Source organism: Chlorocebus sabaeus, chromosome 4 (genome assembly GCF_047675955.1).
Source record: "Chlorocebus sabaeus isolate Y175 chromosome 4, mChlSab1.0.hap1, whole genome shotgun sequence".
Taxonomy (NCBI): Eukaryota; Metazoa; Chordata; class Mammalia; order Primates; family Cercopithecidae; genus Chlorocebus; species Chlorocebus sabaeus.
In genome coordinates, this window is record NC_132907.1 from 18,067,028 (window position 1) to 18,085,996 (window position 18,969).

Here is an 18,969-nt window from a genome sequence, read left to right on the forward strand (position 1 = left end):
GAGGCATGTTATAGAAACAAACTTTCTTCTGATTTCAGTACTTTTCCTATCATTATAGTTGCTATTACATAAAAATGTAAAGTCTTGGAATGAGTCCATATTACTGCTTAAAAATAACCAAAACAATAAAAATGGATTTAACTTCTATTTCACCTACAAAATAACCTAACACAATTATTATATCCATCAAATCCAGGGCATCCAGCCATAGTGCTTACACATATGCATAGTAATCACAAATTTCAGTGCACAAACTTAGATATGCAAATAATATAACTTACTTCTTTTTTACCCTGTCACTGAACTCAGTACCGCTGGGGTCCCTATTCTGCTGGGTGGAGGAAACCTGGTTTCAGTCAATTCAAATCATCACAGTTAATTCTTGATCTCATCCTGGCTTCCCTCCAGGGAGCCAGTGCATTGGAGCTGAAGGAAGTGTGTGGTCCGTAGTCATCCTTGCACAAGCCTCTGCAGAAACATTCCTGTTCCTGTCTGGCCTTTTGATATCATCCATCTACATCATGCTGCAACCTCCTTGCCTGCGGAGACTCTTTGGACCATCTCTGTGCCACATTTGTGCTCTTCTCAACAGCAAATCAAAAACGTTCATCAGTGGAGCTGCAACCCCTTCCTCACTGTGGTATGAGAAGCCTCCTAGCCTGCCTTCCATCACCTTATGCAACCATTGTCATCTGCTGCTGCCACACTATACTGGACACAGGAACTGCAGGGAGTCTTGCTGTCCTCTCATCTGCCCCCAGGCTCCTCCAGGGGATGAGGCATGGTTCTTTCCATTCTTGTATCCCTACATCCATTATTTCTTCTACACTAGATCCAGGCCTGGGGGCAGAGCCCAAGATGTGTGCTTAAGGTCACAGCCATGTCCTTCAGCTTCGTTTCCAGTCTCTCTTCCCCTGGCTCTGAGTGATTGCTTAAGCTAAACCTATTAGCTCATCCACCTGCTGACTATCCATTTCCAGAGCCCAGACATGGACCTCCCTGCCTGCTTCCTGGGTTGAGGGTCACAGGGTGACAGAATTACTAGGAATGAGAAAAGCTGTTACTCTTTGGAAACATCATTCCAGTGGAGATGCAAGGCACATGAGGCATACTGCTTAGCCTGTAACCATTTTCTCTGTTTTCAGTCTGTTTGCCTAACTTTATGCCAGGATAGTGAAAGTTTTCATGTGCTTATCACTGTGACCTTTGCAAGGTATCAGGTGAAGGCAGGCATGTTGTATTGCTGTAGATAGATAGGATTAGTGACAGGAATATGGGATATAAACCTTTTTGCTAGGTCTAAACCATCCTTAATTATGCTATGAGTCTCTCACTGTCTTAATGATGTAGGGTCATCATTTTAATTTTTTTATTGTATTATGCATCTTTCAGTGGTGTCTTCAAGATACATCAGTGTGGGTCATTCAGTGTTGGAGAAATAGGTAAAGCACTTTGGTTTGTGGTCTACTTTTACAATTTATATTTTTCTTCTCCTTTCCTCCTTCTACGAAGATTGTGTCCAGCAGTATGCATCTTCCTGACTTGCAGATTCTAGCCTGCTGTAAAATTAGGACACCAGACACCACACATATTGCTAGAATTGTGTCTGAGACTGAATAGGCTCTGAGTTAGTCTCTAATTTCATGGACTTTGTGGTGCCTATTGTGGTAACTCAGGAGCATTTGTTTTGATTTGTTTGTTTGGTTGGTTGATTGATTGGTTTGGTTTTTCATCCTGGCCCTTGACTGTTCATCCCTTTGTCTCCTGCTGCAAGGCCTCCTGTTAAGCATTTGCCTCTCATTAGGCATGGAGCCCCAGGCTGCTTTCCATGTTCTTGCCTCCTAAGCGGCCTCCTTACCTGCTTGGGATGTCCAGTGTTGATCACCTGGATTCTGCCCTCACTCCCACTGTGCATGGCCTGGTCAGAGGTGGGCTGCTGCCCAGGACTCTGGGGGCTCACAGAGTTTATTTTACTTTGTCTTTGGAGCAAGTGTCATCTGCAGATCCGTAGGGGATCTTGTTATTATCGATTTATTAAGTATGCATTCAATATTCAAAATTCTTTAAACAAACTGCTTCATGTTTGGATGTATTGAGTTATTTTTGTTTCTGCCATTAGATGTTTTACTCTCCAGTTATTCTTCAGGGAGGATTGTGCTCGTCAGTGTTCTCGTGACTTTTGTTTGCCTCTCTCTGCATTAAACACCCAAACACCAGTGAGATCTTTTAGAATCTGGCAAAACTTCAGAGAACTCTCGGGAAATGAAACTCTCTGTCCACTCAGTTTGGTTTATTGATTTTTCTGAGTAACCTTAAAGGCATATCTTACTACTTAAGAAGTAGAGATTCAGTAAAATGTTGTTTCTGCTCCAAGGATAAAAATTGAGAACACTTAACTTGTATTATATACTTGGAATCATAGAGACAAATTGAAATAGTTGATGTCCACCCAAATAGAATGTGCTAGCTTTCTCTAGCTTAACACTCTCTGAAAACACATTGACTTCAATTTCCATCTTTCTCACCGTGCAAGTTGTTAGTACACCTGTTCTTTTGAAACCACAATTCCATTTGTTCCTGTGTTTTGATGGTATTTTCACTTTTCTCCTGCTGCCCTTGAACTTGCCAGACTCTCCAGCACTTGTGTGGTACTTTTCTCATTCATTACTTCTCTAGTGGCATTACTGAAGGTTAAACAGCTGTCTAGTCAAAATTATCTGGCCGCGTTCAGTGGGTTTTAGGTCTGAAAGGGGAGCCGAATAATGTGTGAGTAAACTGTAATGCTCTGCAAGGGTGCCAAAAAATTAGTTTGCCCAGAAATCCATTAGTAAAAAATATCAAACATTCCTAAAAATTAAACAATAGGAAAAACAAACAGGGTTTTGAAAGGACAGGGTTTGAAAGGACAGAACAAACATTTGGTACTTTTACTCGCTTAATACGTCAAACATGGGTCTTCTGTGCTACTTGTCAGGGGGATTCTGAATATGAAGATTAAACCTAGCATTACCCGTACCTCCTAAGTGAAAGCACCTCAACATTTTGTACTTACCGTACAACTTTCATCTGAAGAATCTCCAAGATCTGTGACTATTTATATTTTAAATTACAGGAAAAAGTTAAGTTGTTTACTTGCCAATAAGTAATAAATTAGGACACTGTTTTCCAGTTTCCAGTTCCATAACTTGTAGAGAACAAGCGTTTTCAATCTTTCAACAGACTTTGGAATCTTTTCATCCTTAATAAATGTTAAAGGAGAGATAAAACCCCATTGGTATCTTAGCATTATAAGAAATGGCATTAGCCTCATTAAAGTGAGGAAATATTTTACTACAACCTTTTATAACATTTTTCTTTTTAATTCTCATTCATCCCTGATTTTGCCCTTTCCCTGCATCCATCTTCTTTTATCTCCGAATCTTTTGGTGGCTACATCAGTGTATTAGTCCATTTTTGCACTGCTGATAAAGACACACCCAAGACTGGGTAATTTATAAAGAAAAAGGTGTAATGGACTCACAGTTACATGTGGCTTGGGAGACCTCACAATTACAGTGGAAGGTGAGGGAAGAGCAAAGGCACATCTTACATGGCAGCAGGTAAAAGCAAAATGAGAGCCAGGTGAAAGGGGAAACCCCTTATATAATAATCATCAAATCTCGTGAGGCTTATTCACCACCACGAGAACAGTGTGGGGGAATCTGCCCCTGTGATTCAGTTATCTCCCATTGGGTCCCTGCTACACCACATGGGAATTATGGGGGCTACAATTCAAGATAAGATTTGGGTAGGGACACAGCCAAACCATATCAGTCGGTTATTTGGTGCCTGGCTGCCAGTTGCACTCCACCTGAATCCTCCTCTTGCTAGCCCAGCTGGACATTCTCCTTGCTGGTGCTCTTAGTCAAGATGTAAAGCCTGGTTAGTGTCTGAGCTGGCGGTCAGAGCACTTATCTACCCTGAATGCTGCAAACCATTTTAAACCCCTACAAATAATCAAATGTGTATTTGAACAAATCTTCAGTTTCTGGTGTTTAATTTGAATCTCAGGCTATTGTTATAGTGTTTTTTTCTTTGATAATTGATGTCCTTTATTTAAACTCATGGGAACAGAAAGGCGTTATCCTGGCTCTCCCCTGATAGTAACAACACCCCTCACAATTCGTTGTGTTGTTGCACTTCTTAAGAAATTACCTATAAAACAGAGAATGCAGGCTGGGCGTGGTGGCTCATGCCTGTAATCCCAGCACTATGGGAGGCAGAGGTGGATGGATCACCTGAGATCTGGAGTTCCAGACCAACCTGGCCAACATGGCAAAACCCTGTCTTTACTAAAAATACAGAAATTAGCCGGGCATGGTGGCGGGCACCTGTAGTCCCAGCTACTCATGAGGCTGAGGCATGAGAATTGCTTGAACCCTGGAGGCAGAGGTTGCAGTGAGCCAAGATTGCACCACTGCACTCCAGCCTGGGTGACAGAGCAAGACACCATCTCAAAAAAAAAAAAAAAAAAGAATAGAGAATGCAATCTAGGAGGACACTATTCTTAGAATACTTTCGTCTTATGAAAACATGATGTTTTGGAGTGTGTTTATAATACTTAAATCTAATATATGTTTAATAAATATCCAGATAGGAGCCTATTCTGTTCTGTGTACTTTGCTGGTGCTGATGACTGGCATACATAAAAATAGCTAATATTATTTAGCACTGCTTCTATGCCAGGCACAATATTAAGGTGGGTATTTTGTTATCCTCATTTCTCAAATGAGGAAACTTAGGCTCAGAGATTGAGTACTTGCCCAAACTCACAGTGCTTAGCTCCTCTCAGTTCCCTGCATTTCAGTGAAATTAGACATGGGGCAGTAGAGGTGATAGGGGAAAGTGATGATGGTCGTAAAACACCTAGACCTATACCTTTTTGTTTATGTCTAGTCATCATTTAGCTCAAGTTTTCCTTAACTTCTGGCAGCAGAGTATACCTAATAGTATAATTAGTCTTTAACTAAGAAGCAGCCTTGACACAGTCACCCTAGTCTCCAATGTGTGATTGCATAAGGCCTCCTGCTCCCTGTGCCTGGGCTCTCATCTCTCTGATGGTCACTTGGCTGGCTCTGTCCTGTCCTTACAGTTTCAGCTCCTCCACAAAGCCCAGTCATTGCCTACCATGAATGGAGAGTTCTTATCTCTTTTTCTCACTTACTCCATGAGGGACAGGACCTTGTCCGTTGTGTTTCCTGCCCTTTTCCCAGATCTGGAGTGGTCTGTGGAACATGGCAGCACTCAAGAAAGACGTGTTAAAGGAATGAGTGTGTTCTTTCTTCCAGGCCAGGACTGATGCTTCATGAAATGCTCCTAATCAACCCTCTTAGACTCCAACGTAGCTGACCAGGAACCAGATTAGATAAACAATTCTGATATTTGTGGGTTTGATTTACTTAAATCCTCACTGGGGTCCAAGAGCACCCCTTGCCAGTTCCTATAGATTACGCAGCAGTATGTAGAATGGCCAGTGAAAAGTCAAGGTCATAGAGTAGCTGGACAAAGGCTTAGAAAAAACAATGCAGTGACCAGAGTTAGTGTTTAGTGCCTTTAACCTCTATTTTTGGTGAGTGGCCTTTTCCCCATTTATTCGTTCCTCCAAGTCATCGAGCCCTTCTCTGTGGCAGGTCCTGTGCTAGGTCTTGGAAATACAAACAATAAGAAACTTTTGCTCTTGAGGAGCAGAGTTCGTGGGGAAGACAAAGCCATGAACAACTGTCTAACAATAGACAGAGCGAAGTATAGTAGAAAATGTGCATATAAAATATAGCGGAAATACAGAGCAGAGATGAAGACCATCAAGGGCACTAAGTGGCAGGTTCACAGAAGATGTGATCTTTAACCCGTGGCATTGTAGGCAAGAAAGCCAGCACGTACAAAGGCAAAATTAGCATGAAAGGGCATGACATATTCTAACAACAGGGAGAAGTTCGACGTGACTGAAGCTCAGGGCACTTTTTATGGGGGAGGACAGGAGTTGATGCCCAAAAAGGAGGTTGGGGCCAGATCTGAGGGATTCTATATGTGGGCTGGAAGTTGGAACTTTTTCCTGATTGGAAAGCAATTAGGTCTTTTAAACATGCATGTGGCCTGATTGATTTTGGGTTTTACAAACACCTCTGGTGGCAACTTGGAGCGGTATATAAATTAGCCCAGGAGCCCAGATAGAGGAGTGCTTGACCCAAGGCAATGGGCTGGAGAAGGGGGGATGATTGGAAAACTATTTTAAAGGTAAACTTGGCAGAACCAAATGCACATTCTGTCACAAATGATTCAATGTAGTGCAACAGGGAAAGAGTAGCCAAGCGTGGTGGCACACACTTGTAGTCCTAGCTACTTGAGAGGCTGAGGTGGGAGGATTGATTGAGCCCAGGAGATCGAGGCTGCAGTGAGCTGTGATCGTGCCACTGCACTCCATCCTGGTTGGCAGAGTGAGACCCTGTCTCAAAAAAAAAAAAAAGAGAGAGAGAAGATTTGAGAATATCAGAATGTAATTTGTTTTTTTTTTTTATTTTTTTTTAATTTTTTTTTAAATTTATTTATTATTATTAAACTTCAAGTTGTAGGGTACATGTGCACAATGTGCAGGTTTGCTACATATGTATACTTGTGCCATGTTGGTGTGCTGCACCCATCAACTCGTCATTTACATCAGGTATAACTCCCAATGCAATCCCTCCCCCCTCCCCCCTCCCCATGATAGGCCCCGGTGTGTGATGTTCCCCTTCCCGAGTCCAAGTGATCTCATTGTTCAGTTCCCACCTACGAGTGAGAACATGCGGTGTTTGGTTTTCTGTTCTTGTGATAGTTTGCTAAGAATGATGGTTTCCAGCTGCATCCATGTCCCTACAAAGGACACAAACTCATCCTTTTTTATGGCTGCATAGTATTCCATGGTGTATATGTGCCACATTTTCTTAATCCAGTCTGTCACTGATGGACATTTGGGTTGATTCCAAGTCTTTGCTATTGTGAATAGTGCTGCAATAAACATACGTGTGCATGTGTCCTTATAGCAGCATAATTTATAATCCTTTGGGTATATACCCAGTAATGGGATGGCTGGGTCATATGGTACATCTAGTTCTAGATCCTTGAGGAATCGCCATACTGTTTTCCATAATGGTTGAACTAGTTTACAATCCCACCAACAGTGTAAAAGTGTTCCTATTTCTCCACATCCTCTCCAGCACCTGTTGTTTCCTGACTTTTTAGTGATCGCCATTCTAACTGGTGTGAGATGGTATCTCATTGTGGTTTTGATTTGCATTTCTCTGATGGCCAGTGATGATGAGCATTTTTTCATGTGCCTGTTGGCTGTATGAATGTCTTCTTTTGAAAAATGTCTGTTCATACACTTTGCCCACTTTTTGATGGGGTTGTTTGCTTTTTTCTCATAAATTTGTTTGAGTTCTTTGTAGGTTCTGGATATTAGCCCTTTGTCAGATGAGTAGATTGCAAAAATTTTCTCCCATTCTGTAGGTTGCCTGCTCACTCTGATGGTAGTTTCTTTTGCTGTGCAGAAGCTCTTTAGTTTGATGAGATCCCATTTGTCAATTTTGGCTTTTGTTGCCGTTGCTTTTGGTGTTTTAGACATGAAGTCTTTGCCCATGCCTATGTCCTGAATGGTACTACCTAGGTTTTCCTCTAGGATTTTTATGGTATTAGGTCTAACATTTAAGTCTCTAATCCATCTTGAATTAATTTTCGTATAAGGAGTAAGGAAAGGATCCAGTTTCAGCTTTCTACTTATGGCTAGCCAGTTTTCCCAGCACCATTTATTAAATAGGGAATCCTTTCCCCATTTCTTGTTTCTCTCAGGTTTGTCAAAGATCAGATGGCTGTAGATGTGTGGTATTATTTCTGAGGACTCTGTTCTGTTCCATTGGTCTATATCTCTGTTTTGGTACCAGTACCATGCTGTTTTGGTTACTGTAGCCTTGTAGTATAGTTTGAAGTCAGGTAGCGTGATGCCTCCAGCTTTGTTCTTTTGACTTAGGATTGTCTTGGAGATGCGGGCTCTTTTTTGGTTCCATATGAACTTTAAAGCAGTTTTTTCCAATTCTGTGAAGAAGCTCATTGGTAGCTTGATGGGGATGGCATTGAATCTATAAATTACCTTGGGCAGTATGGCCATTTTCACGATATTGATTCTTCCTATCCATGAGCATGGTATGTTCCTCCATTTGTTTGTGTCCTCTTTTATTTCACTGAGCAGTGGTTTGTAGTTCTCCTTGAAGAGGTCCTTTACATCCCTTGTAAGTTGGATTCCTAGGTATTTTATTCTCTTTGAAGCAATTGTGAATGGAAGTTCATTCCTGATTTGGCTCTCTGTTTGACTGTCACTGGTGTATAAGAATGCTTGTGATTTTTGCACATTAATTTTGTATCCTGAGACTTTGCTGAAGTTGCTGATCAGCTTAAGGAGATTTTGGGCTGAGACAATGGGGTTTTCTAAATATACAATCATGTCGTCTGCAAACAGGGACAATTTGACTTCTTCTTTTCCTAACTGAATCCCCTTGATTTCTTTCTCTTGCCTGATTGCCCTAGCCAGAACTTCCAACACTATGTTGAATAGGAGTGGTGAGAGAGGGCATCCCTGTCTTGTGCCAGTTTTCAAAGGGAATTTTTCCAGTTTTTGCCCATTCAGTATGATATTGGCTGTGGGTTTGTCATAAATAGCTCTTATGATTTTGAGGTACGTTCCATCAATACTGAATTTATTGAGCGTTTTTAGCATGAAGGGCTGTTGAATTTTGTCAAAAGCCTTTTCTGCATCTATTGAGATAATGATGTGGTTCTTGTCTTTGGTTCTGTTTATATGCTGGATTATGTTTATTGATTTGCGAATGTTGAACCAGCCTTGCATCCCAGGGATGAAGCCCACTTGATCATGGTGGATAAGCTTTTTGATGTGCTGCGGAATCCGGTTTGCCAGTATTTTATTGAGGATTTTTGCATCGATGTTCATCAGGGATATTGGTCTAAAATTCTCTTTTTTTGTTGTGTCTCTGCCAGGCTTTGGTATCAGGATGATGTTGGCCTCATAAAATGAGTTAGGGAGGATTCCCTCTTTTTCTATTGATTGGAATAGTTTCAGAAGGAATGGTACCAGCTCCTCCTTGTACCTCTGGTAGAATTCAGCTGTGAATCCATCTGGTCCTGGACTTTTTTTGGTTGGTAGACTATTAATTATTGCCTCAATTTCAGAGCCTACTATTGGTCTATTCAGGGATTCAACTTCTTCCTGGTTTAGTCTTGGAAGAGTGTAAGTGTCCAGGAAATTATCCATTTCTTCTAGATTTTCCAGTTTATTTGCGTAGAGGTGTTTATAGTATTCTCTGATGGTAGTTTGTATTTCTGTGGGGTCGGTGGTGATATCCCCTTTATCATTTTTAATTGCGTCGATTTGATTCTTCTCTCTTTTCTTCTTTATTAGTCTTGCTAGTGGTCTGTCAATTTTGTTGATCTTTTCAAAAAACCAACTCCTGGATTCATTGATTTTTTGGAGGGTTTTTTGTGTCTCTATCTCCTTCAGTTCTGCTCTGATCTTAGTTATTTCTTGCCTTCTGCTAGCTTTCGAATGTGTTTGCTCTTGCTTCTCTAGTTCTTTTAATTGCGATGTTATAGTGTCAATTTTAGATCTTTCCTGCTTTCTCTTGTGGGCATTTAGTGCTATAAATTTCCCTCTACACACTGCTTTAAATGTGTCCCAGAGATTCTGGTATGTTGTATCTTTGTTCTCATTGGTTTCAAAGAACATCTTTATTTCTGCCTTCATTTCATTATGTACCCAGTAGTCATTCAGGAGCAGGTTGTTCAGTTTCCATGTAGTTGAGCGGTTTTGATTGAGTTTCTTAGTCCTGAGTTCTAATTTGATTGCACTGTGGTCTGAGAGACAGTTTGTTATAATTTCTGTTCTTGTACATTTGCTGAGGAGTGCTTTACTTCCAATTACGTGGTCAATTTTGGAGTAAGTACGATGTGGTGCTGAGAAGAATGTATATTCTGTTGATTTGGGGTGGAGAGTTCTATAGATGTCTATTAGGTCTGCTTGCTGCAGAGATGAGTTCAATTCCTGGATATCCTTGTTAACTTTCTGTCTCGTTGATCTGTCTAATGTTGACAGTGGAGTGTTGAAGTCTCCCATTATTATTGTATGGGAGTCTAACTCTCTTTGTAAGTCTCTAAGGACTTGCTTTATGAATCTGGGTGCTCCTGTATTGGGTGCATATATATTTAGGATAGTTAGCTCTTCCTGTTGAATTGATCCCTTTACCATTATGTAATGGCCTTCTTTGTCTCTTTTGATCTTTGATGGTTTAAAGTCTGTTTTATCAGAGACTAGTATTGCAACCCCCGCTTTTTTGTGTTCTCCATTTGCTTGGTAAATCTTCCTCCATCCCTTTATTTTGAGCCTATGTATGTCTCTGCGTGTGAGATGGGTCTCCTGAATACAGCAGACTGATGGATCTTGACTCTTTATCCAGTTTGCCAGTCTGTGTCTTTTAATTGGAGCATTTAGTCCATTTACATTTAAGGTTAAGATTGTTACGTGTGAACTTGATCCTGCCATTATGATATTAACTGGTTATTTTGCTCGTTAGTTGATGCAGTTTCTTCCTAGCCTTGATGGTCTTTACATTTTGGCATGTTTTTGCAATGGCTGGTACCGGTTGTTCCTTTCCATGTTTAGTGCTTCCTTCAGGGTCTCTTGTAAGGCAGGCCTAGTGGTGACAAAATCTCTAAGCATTTGCTTATCTGTAAAGGATTTTATTTCTCCTTCACTTATGAAACTTAGTTTGGCTGGATATAAAATTCTGGGTTTAAAATTCTTTTCTTTAAGAATGTTGAATATTGGCCCCCACTCTCTTCTGGCTTGAAGAGTTTCTGCCGAGAGATCTGCTGTTAGTCTGATGGGCTTCCCTTTGTGGGTAACCCGACCTTTCTCTCTGGCTGCCCTTAAGATTTTTTCCTTCATTTCAACTTTGGTGAATCTGGCAATTATGTGTCTTGGAGTTGCTCTTCTCGAGGAGTATCTTTGTGGCATTCTCTGTATTTCCTGGATTTGAATGTTGGCCTGCCCTACTAGGTTGGGGAAGTTCTCCTGGATGATATCCTGAAGAGTGTTTTCCAACTTGGTTCCATTTTCCCCGTCACTTTCAGGCACCCCAATCAGACGTAGATTTGGTCTTTTTACATAATCCCATACTTCTTGCAGGCTTTGTTCATTTCTTTTTCTTCTTTTTTCTTTTGGTTTCTCTTCTCGCTTCATTTCATTCATTTGATCCTCCATCGCTGACATTCTTTCTTCCAGTTGATCGAGACGGTTACTGAAGCTTGTGCATTTGTCACGTATTTCTCGTGCCATGGTTTTCGTCTCTTTCATTTCGTTTGTGAGCTTCTCTGCATTAATTACTCTAGCCATCAATTCTTCCACTTTTTTTTCAAGATTATTAGTTTCTTTGCGCTGGGTACGTAATTCCTCCTTTAGCTCTGAGAAATTTGATGGACTGAAGCCTTCTTCTCTCATCTCGTCGAAGTCATTCTCCGTCCAGCTTTGATCCGTTGCTGGCGATGAGCTGCGCTCCTTTGCCGGGGGAGATGCGCTCTTATTTTTTGAATTTCCAGCTTTTCTGCCCTGCTTTTTCCCCATCTTTGTGGTTTTATCTGCCTCTGGTCTTTGATGATGGTGATGTACTGATGGGGTTTTGGTGTAGGTGTCCTTCCTGTTTGATAGCTTTCCTTCTAACAGTCAGGATCCTCAGCTGTAGGTTGTAGCTGTAGGAGATTGCTTGAGGTCCACTCCAGACCCTGTTTGCCTGGGTATCAGCAGCAGAGGCTGCAGAAGATAGAATATTTCTGAACAGCGAGTGTACCTGTCTGATTCTTGCTTTGGAATCTTCCTCTCAGGGGTGTACTCCACCCTGTGAGGTGTGGTGTGTCAGACTGCCCCTAGTGGGGGATGTCTCCCAGTTAGGCTACTCAGGGGTCAGGGACCCACTTGAGCAGGGAGTCTGTCCCTTCTCAGATCTCAACCTCCGTGTTGGGAGATCCACTGCTCTCTTCAAAGCTGTCAGACAGAGTCATTTGCGTCTGCAGAGCTGCTGCGTTTGTTATTATTTACTGTGCCCTGTCCCCAGAGGTGGAGTCTACAGAGACAGGCAGGTTTCCTTGAGCTGCTGTGAGCTCCACCCAGTTCGAGCTTCCCAGCAGCTTTGTTTACCTACTTAAGCCTCAGCAATGGCGGGCGCCCCTCCCCCAGCCTCGCTGCTGCCTTGCCGGTAGATCACAGACTGCCGTGCTAGCAATGAGGGAGGCTCCGTGGGTGTGGGACACTCCCGGCCAGGTGTGGGATATGATCTCCTGGCGTGCCTGTCTGCTTAAAGCGCAGTATTGGGGTGGGAGTTACCCGATTTTCCAGGTGTTGTGTGTCTCAGTTCCCCTGGCTAGGAAAAGGGATTCCCTTCCCCCTTGCGCTTTCCAGGTGAGGCAATGCCTCGCCCTGCTTCAGCTCTCGCTGGTCGGGCTGCAGCAGCTGACCAGCACCGATCGTCTGGCACTCCCCAGTGAGATGAACCCAGTACCTCAGTTGAAAATGCAGAAATCGCCGGTCTTCTGTGTCGCTCGCGCTGGGAGTTGGAGACTGGAGCTGTTCCTATTCGGCCATCTTGCTCCGCCCACTCCAGAATGTAATTTGAATATCTTCTCCAAAATCTTTTAGCAGGAGAAGATTGAATTTACTGAATCCTTTAGATGACTACCAAGACATATATTAGCACTCCAGTTTGCATCTCAGTAATTTAAAAAAATCCAAAGAATCAACCGTCAACAAGTAGATACTTTTATGGGACAAAGAGACTTCTCCATTTTTGAAATGATGTTGCCTACTCATCTGTCAGTCACCCTTGCATCAGGGCCGTGTTCAGAGAGATGTCCAGGCCTAGTATGAGGCTGCTAGAGCCTTCCTTGCTTTTCCTTTTGTGATCTTTGAGTCAGGGTGGGAAGGATGACTAGGGTAAGCCCCGGCTGAAGCATCCACAGGGATGGTGGGGTGGAGATGATGTTTCGGGGCAGCCGTCCATGGCCAAGCCACACTTTAAATTGTTTGGGGAGTAGTCCTAAAAATTAATGCTGTTGTCATGGTTTCATCTTGATTTTTATCAGCTGGATATGGATGAGGCTTCATTGTCATATACTTAATGTTTTTGCTCAGATCTTTGGCAAACCAATGTTTTTCCATGACTTTTTGAGTTATTTTTGTTCAATAATGAATAATAAAGTGAGATTTACGGTCTGTATATGATAATGTCTGTCTTATTTTGACATTTCTTTTTTATACAGCAAAGGCCTTATAATTAGATTTTCCCTGTGCCAAAACATTGCTGCAAAACCATCTCCCTGAAAAAACGTTTCTTTGCTTCCTTTAGGAGCCGGCGTCATCTTATTTTGATTTGGAAGTTTTTTCATATGTCAGTCAGGAAATGAAACAAAAATTTCTCTTGAAAATGAATTCTTAACAAGAAAGAAATTAACTTTTGCCGAAAAATAAAACTAGAAGGGAAAACAAGAAGAAACATCTTTGAAATGCTGATGGTTCCATTGTCTTTTTAAATTCTAATTTCTGTCAAACTTCAGTGAGCAATATGGGAAACTCCCTTTTCCACCTTGTTGTAAAAGAGCTTATTTTATTCTTGTTGCTACTCCGACCAGTTTTATGTTGAACTCTTTGAAATACCCAGGAGACTGAACTAGAACTTATGGACCGCACCCGATTTCTCATATAGCTAACCAACTAATGGCCTAACTTAGTGGATTCTGCCCCGTTGCTGATAAGTGGCAACCATCGGCCAGGTGCCATCTGTGGGGGTACAAGGACAGGCGAGGTTGAACTGCCCTTCTCCGGAGGCCACATCTGCGGTTGGCGCTATGCCAGGAGAGTCTTGGAGAAGTTGCACATGTGTCCATTGACAGTGCTTTCTCTTTGGAGTGCTCTTGAAAAAAATAGCTGTTGATAGAATCGCTTATTGCTAATGGCAAAACATCACAGAGAGCTAATTGCAAAAACAGTCACAGTCACTACATCCGTGGCCTCCCCTAATGATATGTGGAAACACCTTCCCTTTCCTACAGTAGCAACAGTGGCCAAATTCTCTGTACAACCCAGAGAATTTTCCTATCTGAGTCATAATTGAAGAGCCGCTCCTAGAATCAGATTCCAGATGCAGCCACCCTTGTCTCCATCATCTCCACTCTTATTTCCACCACCATCTTCATCCAGTACTTTCTGTTGAGCACTAACAAACATGTGCAACTGAAGGACACTACATAATATCTCAGAGAAGTGTATCTGTTTAAAACAGACAACAGGCTTTTTCTAAAGTATTGAGCCAGTATCACTTATAGCAATCCAGACAACAGAGTGAAATAATCGTTCTGTCTCAGCCTTTCTTGATATCATGAGAAGAGTGTAGGCATTTCTTTCCAGTGTATTTTTGTATCACACAAACAGCACCTTCTTCTAAGTTTCGATACATTGGTTATGGGTGACTGTTACTCTGTGCAGTATCATGAACATGGAGGAATTTCTTCTGTCTGCTGATGGTGACCTTTTGTTGTTTTGAATATACGGGTCTGCTCAGCTTCAATATGAAATGGCATGTGTATTTCAAAAACTGGCCTGAGTGAATGTTTGGGCCTTGAGTTTTTGTCAAGAAGCGCTGTGGGGAAGTTTGAGGAAAGGTTCTTGTAAGTCTGTGATGTCAAATGATGAGATTGTCACCGACACATGTGTTGAAGAATTGTTTCCTCACCTGATCTACCTCAAGACTCTTCTCTACTCCCTTTCAAGAAGCACAAAAAAGAACTGAGAACTGGTGTGTTAAGGGCTCCACCAAAAGTCTCCTTGGCAGTAGAGCCTTGAATTTCTTCCCTACCAGCAGCTAAGGTTTCTCTAAAAGGAATTACCATCACTTTGGAATAACTTCCTATGTACACTCACAGGAAGAGTGTACACTTTGCTGAGGTTGACCATACTTGTGGTTTTCATCAGGAAGTGAAAGTTTCTGTGGCCTACCTGTGTGAGTCCACTCTACACTAGGGATAGCAGGAGCATGGTGCTCCAGGGGCAGGGGCCTGGGGTGTCACACAGACCTTGTTGGAATCCTAGCATTGCCATCTATTCGCTGTTTGGCTTTTTCAAACCTCCTTTAAAAACAGTGACAAAATGGTTATCATACTAAACTATTTGGGTTGCTGTCAATTTTAAGAACAACAGCAGTTGCTACCATTTATTGAGCACTTAGGTTGTGTCAGGTACCCTGCCAAGAAAAGATCATAAGCATTGTCACTTCACTTGCATCATAATAGATGAAGTAGTGCTATGGTTTGGATGTGGTTTGTTCCCATCAAAGCTCATGTGGAAGTCTAATTGCCAGTGTGTCTTGGGAGGTGGGCCCAGTAGGAAGTGTTTGGGTCATGGGGGCGGGTTCCTCATGAATAGATCAATACTGTCTCCCAGGAGTGAATTCTCACTCTCAAGGGAATGGATTAGTCCCCAGGAGAGTGGGTTGTTATAAAGTGAGGTTCTTCCTCCTCTTTGGTCCCTCTTTACCTGCACCTGCTTCTCCTTCCACTTCTCTGCCATGTTGTGATGCAGCACAAAAGCCCTCACCAGCAACTAATGCCAGTGCCCAGTGCTTGGACTTATCAGTCATCAGAATTGTGAGCCAAATAAACCTCTTTTCTTTATAAATTGCCTAGCCTCAGTATTCTGTTATAGCAACACAAAATGGACTAAATCAATTAGGGATCATCATTTCCACATGAAAATGAGGAAACTGAGGTGGTATATCACCCCTGGCCACACAGCTAGTGAGTGTCTGGCCTCAGGCTTCTATTCCAGGTCTGCCAACTCCAGATGCGGTGAGAGATAATGCGAAATCAGAGTCATTCCTAGTGCAGTCAGTGCTTAACAAACGTTCATTCTCTTTCCTCCCAGGTGCATCCTGTAGCTTTGATAGATCTCTAATTTCTTAATAAATTTTTATATGTAGCAACCTATACAGCAGGAGGTCTGTCATACTGCCCTCATGTGGCTCATTTGGGTAATAGTTTTTTTTGTTTGTTTTTTAAGTTTAATGCAAAGTATGTGTTATTTAAAATGTGTCTCTAAAGTCACCTAAATATGTGGAAACTTTGGGAGTTTGTATGATTCTATAACCTCAGTATGTAAGAAATGGTACTTTTTCTTTTCTACTGTCCACTTTAATGTGTAACTCTGAGCCCTCACCTGGCTGGGAAGATACTTAACTTCAGTTACTCTAATAACTTCTACCCTGTCTTTGCCAAGATCCCCTATTCCCTCTGTTGTCTTGGAGGAGAAAGCTTCTCTTCCTTGGTATTGTACATAATGAAGCTTGATTTCACTATCATGTCAAGAAGGGAAGAATTTTTTTCACAATTATTTTTTCCAGTGCTCTGTTTACAGAGACATTTATCAGCCACTAGAGAAATACTCAACTTTCACACTTAAGAAAGAGATGTCATTGCCAGGGAGTGGAATGTTAATTCATTTTCCAGTTTAAATTGTAGAATTTTTTTTTCCAAGAGAAAAAGAAAAAGGTCAGTTTTTGTCCCCACTTATAAGGAGCGTTAAGTCACGAAGTAAAATTCACTTAGTTTTCTCTTCACGTATGGGGAGGGTCCCAGCTTCCATGGACTCATTTTCCCATGCTATACAAAGTTACAGAGGTGTATTTAAAGTTTAGTGGATTATTTAGCATAGGGATCTCTCCAAAGTGCATATCATCAAGGGTCTGCTTTGTTTTCCAGTGGCCCTCTTGATGGAGGATTTAAAGGTAGATACGTGTCACACTGGGCCTTAGTTTTGTCTGAGTAGTGAAAGGCAGTGTCAATGGGAAAAGGGAATTTAGGGTGGGAAAAGGCCAGGAATTTTCTTTTTTTTATTATTATTTAAGCACCATTTAATAACAATGTACATACAGTTTCTGTTCTTAAATGTATTTAAGAGTTAACATCATCCTCATGCCAAGACCTAACTGTGTTTCAGATAACGGAGGGCAGACTTTGGCAGGGGGTAATAACTGGCCCCTTCGAGGAAGAAAATGGAGCCTGTGGGAAGGAGGCGTCCGAGGGGTGGGCTTTGTGGCAAGCCCCTTGCTAAAGCAGAAGGGTGTGAAGAACCGGGAGCTCATCCACATCTCTGACTGGCTGCCAACACTCGTGAAGCTGGCCGGGGGACACACCAATGGCACCAAGCCTCTGGATGGCTTCGACGTGTGGAAAACCATCAGGTACCTACATCCTGCCCTTTTTCCTCCCAGGACAGAAACTCCAAGAGCAACCTGACTCCAGTGAGCAAGAATGATAGCTTTTGTGTTAAAGTGATAATTCAGCTTACAAATACATGATTTTTAAGAAAAATAAATGCCTTTAGAGATATTGTAAGGATATATATTTGTAAATTATAAATTTGAGATTGTGGGCCCGTGTTTTACGTGAAGAACAAGATTGTCCTCAGCCCATCCCCCTCCATGGAAGGTCTTTGAAGCTGTGAAGTTTTGCTTAGAAGTAGGCTAGGGTATTGTTAGCTTCCTGCAGGGGGTCAGGGGACTTGTCCTGTTGCCTGCTGGAAGAATGGAGGGCAAAACAGTGGGGGAAAAGCTGGGATAGGAACTAGGGATATGTTTAGTCCCATGTATTAACAAGCATCTAACAAGTACCTACTATGTGCCATACCTTGTTCTAGATACTGAGAAATTAGGAATGAACAAGTCAGTCAAGATCCTGCCTCTCAGGAAGCTGTATTCTAGTCAGGGGAAAAAGGTGTTGGACAAGTGAACACACAGATGGGCAAGATGACTGCCAGTGGTGATAAGTGCCAGGAAGGCAAAAAAAGTAGTATGTTGTGATAGATAGAGCAGGCTGATGTGAAGGAGATACATCAGGGAGCAGAACCCAGACTCAGATTTGGAAATCATGGTGGTCTTTTTCCTGTTTAACCCCCACAGTGTAGAGCAATAGCCCCCAAGGTTGGGAGGCACATGCCTTAGAGAATGCAAGATGTTCCCTTGGGGTATAGGAAGAAAATTTCAATATTGTATTTGTATTAATATCCAATTTCATCTCATCCTTTTTTAAGTATATGTTTTATAAGACACATAATATGTTAGTAGACTTGTACATAAATCTAATTTATAAATAAATATGCATATATTGGCGGTATTATTTTTATGGGTGAAATGACAATTGTCTAGTGCAATGGTTTTCAACCTCTGTTTGGTGTCACAGCTCTGTTTGGGGGTAGCACCTGACTGACTGTCCCTTAGTGGCCAGGGGGAGAGGACTTCCTCATGCCATCTCTTCATCCCACTCGAGGTGTCCCAGCTCAAGAATAGTAGGTTTCAGGGTTCTAGTTAAAGGAAATACACAACATATCCTCAAATGGTTCAGAAAAAAATGTGTGTGTGTGTGTGTGTGTATGTACATGTGTACAGAGAGAATTCAAATGGACTGCAAAATTAAATAAAAGAATGTAGGTAAGGTGCATGGGTATTCTTTTGTTATGTCTTATTTTTGCAACTTTTAGTAAATTTGAAATTATTTCGGAATAAAAGTATTTTAAAAATAGGAAGGTCTGACAGTACTGCACCCACATTTCCAGAAGGCCAACAACTGACTACAATCAAATAGCTGCTGCTTTCTGTAGATGAAGTATCCACCCTTCAAATCTTCAATCTCTATTGCTCCCGAGTTCCAATACAGGTCCACTACACTCATTTATGTTACCTACGTAGTCTCTGTAGGCATTTAAGTTTATGGTCCGTGCTGAACATAATCATAGTATTCACCATTCTGGAAATACCATGCTTTAACCAATCTCCAGTTGCAAAATATATAGAT

The 18,969-nt window shown here is 41.8% G+C and overlaps 1 protein-coding gene across 2 annotated transcripts in view; it reads left to right on the forward strand.

The window, feature by feature from the left end:
- ARSB (arylsulfatase B) overlaps positions 1-18,969 on the forward strand; it is a 192,699-nt gene that overhangs the window by 82,541 nt on the left and 91,189 nt on the right. For both annotated transcript variants that reach the window (XM_007976256.3, XM_007976237.3), the window contains exon 5: positions 17,117-17,360. In XM_007976256.3, the coding sequence (XP_007974447.2) occupies positions 17,117-17,360 (244 nt within the window). The remainder of the gene's footprint in view (positions 1-17,116; positions 17,361-18,969) is intronic.